This window comes from Uloborus diversus, chromosome 4 (assembly GCF_026930045.1).
Source record: "Uloborus diversus isolate 005 chromosome 4, Udiv.v.3.1, whole genome shotgun sequence".
Taxonomy (NCBI): domain Eukaryota; kingdom Metazoa; phylum Arthropoda; class Arachnida; order Araneae; family Uloboridae; genus Uloborus; species Uloborus diversus.
This window is the reverse complement of record NC_072734.1, coordinates 127893831-127900406: the sequence shown is the minus strand read 5'-3', so window position 1 is coordinate 127900406 and position 6576 is coordinate 127893831. Positions and strand designations below refer to the sequence as shown.

The window sequence follows — 6576 nt, the reverse complement described above, 5'->3', positions numbered from 1 at the left end:
TATAACAGTCAGCTGCATTTCGAAATGTTCTTCGAAATATATTTTTTATCAATTTTAAATCATTATTACCTTATCTTTTTCTTGAGAAGTTACATTTCCAATCTGATTCGAATGGTGTGTTAAATTGTTTGCTACATTGAGAGTCAATGAAAGTAGATTTTGAAAAACATGATTTCTTTTCAGCAATATCGGAAAGAAGATCTTTGTGTACTTTTGTTTCAGAGGAGGTTCTTAAATATTTATATAAATAATCTTTAATACATAATCAATTTACATATACGTCTCCATGGGTGATGATGAAATGGTATGACTTAAATAAGTGATATAAAAAGTTCCCGAATTTGATGTCAGGAGAATAATTTCATTGCTTGTCGTGTTGGAATGTTCTATTGCTATATATCGTGGACACTGGTGAGACGTATCTATTAGTTTGGTGATCCACTCCGTATCGAAGTGCACGCCAACCGGCTTTTTCTACTGGATCCGCTGGTCCCCAGTCGTCCGTAGGTCGGAAACTGTCCTTGATTTTCTGAAAAAAATCATACGTAAGATTTATACTCGAATTGAATATAATTTGAATTTTGACATCCTGAATTCAAAGTATGTTATTCGCAACTGCAATAGGACCCTAATCGTTGGGTTTCTTGTTTCTACAAATTGATCCTCTCGAAATTATAATTGCGGAATCAAAACTTGAATTCAAGTGGCCAAAATTCAAATGAAAGCCAGGGCTGGATGTTAGAAGTTATGTGCTGGATGCTGTTTTTGTCCAAAATGGATTGTCTGAAGTCGAGAGAGTTGGGTATAAATCAATTCGATTCCAAGAGTATGGACGCCACCACCCTGGAGGTGGGGCATGGACGCCACGGCCCAGGATTATTACCCCCCCCCCCCAAAAAAAAAAAAAATAAATCCTCATATAAATAATTGCCGATGATTGAGTAACCCGCGTCTTTCAACAATGAAACTCCACAATGGCATGAAAATTTGGTAATATGTTTTGGTAATGTTTAACATGCAGGGAATGGCTTTATTGTGACAAGGCTGAGCTCAATCCGGTAACTAAAACTGTTTTACTTTTAAGACTGCGTCATTTCAGGGGAATGAAGAAACGATAATTTGGTCAACAATGAACGTTACCTACTGGAGTTCAGTTTTAATCCACTGGTGTTAGGGTTAAAATTTCAACTATCAAAATATCAAACAGGTAATTTCTTCGTTCAAATGTAAAAGAGTAGAAGCAATTTTCACTCTCATACCTTGATGGGCAACTTTCCAGTTAATAAATAAATTAAACAAAAAAAGATCTGTCATATAATTATAACAATAATTATTTTGGGTTACTTCCATGGTCGTAGCCAGTGGGGAGCAGGGAGGAGTAACTGCGCCTCCCTAGATGAGAGCCTCCGACTTCCGCGCTCTTTCCAAATGTTGCCAAAATAAATGTTTAAAATTGAAATTATGACTTCAATTTCAAAAAAATTCCGGGGAAGAGCCTCTTAACCACTTTTTTTTTTATCTCATATGACGGAAAATAGCATAAAATGGTTTTTAGGAGGAGACGAGAACTATAATTTCCAGCAATTTTCGAGTTCCGTCTGGGGGGGGGGGGGAGGGAGAGGCAACTAAACGCCATTAGCTTGTTGCGCCTATACTTGCCTCTCCCTAACGGGAATCCTGGCTATGCTCATGGTTTACAGGCTCAAGAGGTTTTTTTTTCGGACGCGCTTTATGATATCCTTACACAGTTTTACAGTTCATGGGTACGACCTCGTCGACCATTTTCGGATGGGAAGAAGAGTTTTGGCAACCGACACGATCCGCTTCTTATTATTTGGAATTGCAATGTGGGATGGGTCTTGGCATGCTTTACAATTCTCTTTCAGGCGGCTTTGTCTTTGCCCTTTCTAACCGATGCGATTTTTCATTCGTATTGAGAAGCGTGAACTTACGGTTTACCTACCATTAACCAAACAGCCCGGTTATCACATTCAGAGAATACAGCTTCATTCTTATTAGAACTTACCACTCTGGAATAGTGAATAATCGAGCTGGAGGCAGATTATTACTGGTAGATATTAGTAATAATCTGCCTCCAGGCTCGGTTACTGATGCCGTTACTAGTCGATAAAGTAAATTCATCTCCCCAGCGAGTGTCCCGAGCATGGTGCGGTTTGACTCATGAACTTAAGGCAAAGCTTAGATATTTAGCAGTTTACCTACCAGTTTGTTGGCGCTTTTAGCTTCAATAGATGACATATGCCTCCCTCTCGGTTATTCACTAATCCAGACTGATGAGTTCTAGTAAAAACGAAACTGCAGTCTCTGGAGTTGAACTTTGCTGTCTGGCTCTTAACCGCCCTAGCTTAGGGGCGGTTACTTACTGTTATTTACAAATTCCCTGATTTTCTCTCTTTTGTCGGCACATAAGGCGATCATATTTGTTTGGTCTCGGATTCTAAACCCGCAATCCAAGTGGCCAATCCGTAGACTTTTGAGATGCAGAAAACTGTGAGCTCCAATGTCATATGATTAAACGGAAAGTAAAAAATTCTCAGAGTATTCTTTCGAATTTGAATATTTTTGGTAAAACTAATTAATTTTCCCTTGTGGGAGCCGAGGTATCCGCATCTCGTGTGAAACTGGACGTCAAATTTTTCTGTGCCATTCTCATCCGCGCCTTAATGATAGGTAATGGAAGACTGGTTGCCTATCAGGAAATCCCACTAGGTGTGCAAAAGGCTTAAAGCTCTTAGGAAACCCTATCGAAAAAAAAAAAAAAAAAAAAAAAAACGTTTCTACTCTCAGAGCAAGGCTGATATAGAGTGCGCTTTCATTGTCGAAGCATTAGATTGCAAATGCTAAAGTAGAAAAATGGTTAAGAGAAAGACGGTACTTTCTTTTAAATTATCCCTGTGAAATTAAGTAGCCTTTTTAAAGTTTTTAAACTTCCGATGAAAGGCATTAGTGAAAAACTACTTTTCTGAAAGTTTGATCGTCCAGCTTTTCAAATGGTCGCCTGATTGTGTCAGAAATGCTTTCGTTTTGACATTCTAAAAGTAATAACCATAGTCTGCCACGGGCAGAATTAATAGTATCGGCAACATCAGCAGAAATGAGTTTTTGAGAAATTTGAAGAATTGTGTTTTAATTCAACACTAACAATTGAAAAATGTTGAAATTAGACATTTTCTTTTAGTGGAAACCAAATAGGCAAGCTAAGTATTAAAGCTAACGTAGAAATAATAAAATGCAAAAAATTAAAAATGTGCAGTTACTACTCTTTACCTGCCCTCGGCAGTAGTGTATGTTCTAGCTAGAGTAAAATCTTTTCTTCTTGCTCTAACGACGTAAGATAATTTTTTTCTAGAACTGCACTCATGTTGTTAACGGGATTTACTGTTTGACCATCGATTACATGGAAAGGCTTATATCCGGTTTATAGGTGGAAGTGGACGTATCTATTAGTTTATATGGATGTTAGTTGGTTTGTTTCAGATGTGCACTTTTGCCTCTCTATTATTTAGCCTTAGTTTTGTAAAAATGAAAATTTGCTCACAGCAACATTTTTGAAAACTAAAGTAGATTCTATCTCTATTCTCACGGCAAAAATTAATTGATTTATTTATTCACAACAAAGTTTTGAGCTTACCATTTTGCTTTTACGTTCCTGAACGAAATGAAAATATTTTCTTTTCTTTTTGCTGTTTTTCCATGGTAACTATTTTTGTTTCCATTTATTTTATTTTTGAGAATGCAAGAAATGAATAAGGCACTAGTGACATTATAAAATGCGTGCATCGAAATCCCATCGTTATTTTCCCTACTCCCCTGCTAGATTCATTCAGATAGAATCGTCTTTACTTGGCAGATTGCCGAATTACATACAATCCGTGGTCAAGCAGTATATAAGTACAAGCGTTACGAATGATTTCAGTTTACATAAAAACATTATTGGCAACTTACTTCTTTTAATTTCGTGGGGCGACTTTTCCAAACGACATATGCTCCCCATATTGGAACTTGGACAATTGCTAGGAAGGCCAAAATCCAGCCGGCTATTTCCGCCCATAGGGGAAGCCCGCTGGATTCTTGCTCAATAGAGATATTACCATAGATGAAGATAACCTAAAGAAAATTAAAAAATTGTTAATTATATCATACTTGCTTGATTTAAAGAAGATTAGGAAAATTAGAATAAATCTGTTCATTAAATGAAGTAAATTAAGAGTATTTTCAGCAAAGGTATCACTTCTTATACACTCTTGTAAAATATTGTTTCTTATGAAACTTTACGTATTTACATTGTTTATAAGTAAACATCGTACACCAGCCAGTGTACAATAGCTGTATGTTAGCCACATGTTTGCTTATAAGTAAACATGTGGCTGTGTTAAGTTGAGTCATGAAGGTGACAATGTTTACTTCTTTTGGGGGAAGTTCAGTGAGAATCACGTGTTATTGGCACGGATATGAGTTAAAATACGTATACAAAGCTACTACGAGAGAAACCCATCTCTACTCAGAGCCATTTAGCCTTCCCTATTTTCCCCAAGAAGAAGTAAACGTTTTTAAGGTCATGACTCAGTTTTTCAAAGCCCCACTATTAAGTACGCTGACAAACGTCCAAAACAAATAAGTCGTCCAGGTAAAACAGATGAATAGGAATTCTCTTTCTTAAAAGTCTAGGTATCAAAGCTTTTCTTAGAGTTCCAATAAAGTGTAAAAAAAATTTCTTATAAATAGAGCCATGCAAAACCAAAATTTTATTTAAATTTAAAATAATCCACCAAATACGTTTTGAAAAGCTTTAAGTAATAGTTAATTTAAAATTTTAAACGGTTCACCATCTTCATTTTGTGTTACCAATCTCGCTAAGCGACCACGGAACCTTAATAATTCACGTATTATACATATTATAGTCACATTCTCGTCGTCACTTTTATTATTCTAAAGTATATCTCGGGAGTGCGCAGTATTGCCTTAAGGCTCTTGCGCCGAAAAATCCAATCGAACAATATCTCGGAAGTGACAACATTAGCGTCTATATTTGTAATTTTCAAATTCTTCTCCACTCCACGAGTTTTTCTTTTTAAGAGCATCGCTTTTTCTCAAGATTTATGACTCATTACTTACTTTCGGTTGACTTCGGAATGTTAAAGTATTTTTTTTTCGGAAAGAATAAGCTGAACTGGAAGTTAATAGAAGTGTTATTAATCACAAAAAATTACTCGCTTTAAGCAGGGTTTACTCGTTGAAAGCGTGTTTTGCTCCCATTGTGCACATCAAATATTTATGATTTCCTCGCTAAATCCGGTTCTCGTTAAACCAGGGTTCGTTATAAGCGAGTTTGACCATATATTAAAACTAACAGTATATAAAACTACTATTGCAATTCTAATTATATATGTTAGACTCATATTTTTTCCGTTCAGTATTCCATAGCAGAGAGATTTAAAGTGCTGTATGTGAGAGGAATATTAATCGAGGACTAGGTGGCTTCGCCCCCTGCGATAGCTCAATACCGCCTGCAGCGGATGACAAGTATTATTTTAATGCTTTTCAGTGTTTCAGAACATCCTCACGACCGGATGCGCGGCCCCTTAAGATTTAAAAGGGTGAGACGGAGCGGAATTGCTTCCCCTGGATATCCTGTATCCAACGATACCACTGTTGACCTCGTAAACATTGCCAGTTTGGAGGAGATAGGGTTGCAAGCAAATACACAGACAGACTTGCACAGGTTTTAATAGTATAGATTCATATTAGAAACCTTAGCAAGTCTTAAGGTTGTGTTTTGAATCTATTAGTGATATTTTATTAATAGTACCAACAAATGATGACAAAAGTTTTAAATGGAATTTTCATCTTCATTGTTTGAACATGTAAATAGAACGGACAAAAAAAAATCATAGTCATTAATCAATGAAATTGAATCATACTAACAACAAGAGCAACAGGTGCGGTGAAAGCCCAGGTAACTTTCCAAAATATTCCTGGTTTGGACCCAAGCATATATTCAACGTCTTGAGAAAACTTCTTCAAACCTAAAGAAAATCAAAATACAGTTGATTTCGCAAAGGAATTGGATGCAAGTTCACAACAAAATTTTAATTTTCGGTTAAATTTGCATATGTTTTAGGAAGGGAAAATAAAAAATAGATCATTCAATATTTCTGAAAATTGTTTTCATGCAATGCTTTTTACTCATACAGCTTTTCAGAAAAGACTGATATCAAAACTTTTTGTCTGAATTTTATGAAATTTAAGGAGTTATTTTAAGGCCTTACTCCACACTGTTCTTTCTGTAACATTGCAGAATCTATGAATCGTATTCCTCCCCCCCCCCCAATTCCCACCGAGGTACATCGCTGCATATCTGATAGGCAAAATAAACTCATGGCTGATTAAAATGGAAATTTGGAGTTAGATTAAAATTTTCGGTTGAAATTTGGAGAAATCGTTCGTCAACACATCAATTCTTTTACCTCGTACGAGGAAATAAGAAATGCTCATTACCTCCTCACACCATGCCACAAATTTTATGACCTATTTATAATCGTTTTTTCTGTTGCT

The 6576-nt window shown here is 36.1% G+C and overlaps 1 protein-coding gene across 1 annotated transcript in view; it reads right to left on the bottom strand.

Annotated features, from left to right (window-relative positions):
* Window positions 1–258: 258 nt before the first annotated feature.
* LOC129220829 (sodium-dependent nutrient amino acid transporter 1-like) overlaps window positions 259–6576 on the bottom strand; it is a 42871-nt gene continuing 36553 nt past the window's right edge. The window contains exons 14-16 of the mRNA XM_054855260.1: window positions 5947–6047; window positions 3967–4128; window positions 259–529 (exon numbers count right to left, since the gene is read on the bottom strand). Coding sequence (XP_054711235.1) covers window positions 362–529; window positions 3967–4128; window positions 5947–6047 — 431 coding nt within the window. The 3' untranslated portion in view covers window positions 259–361. The remainder of the gene's footprint in view (window positions 530–3966; window positions 4129–5946; window positions 6048–6576) is intronic.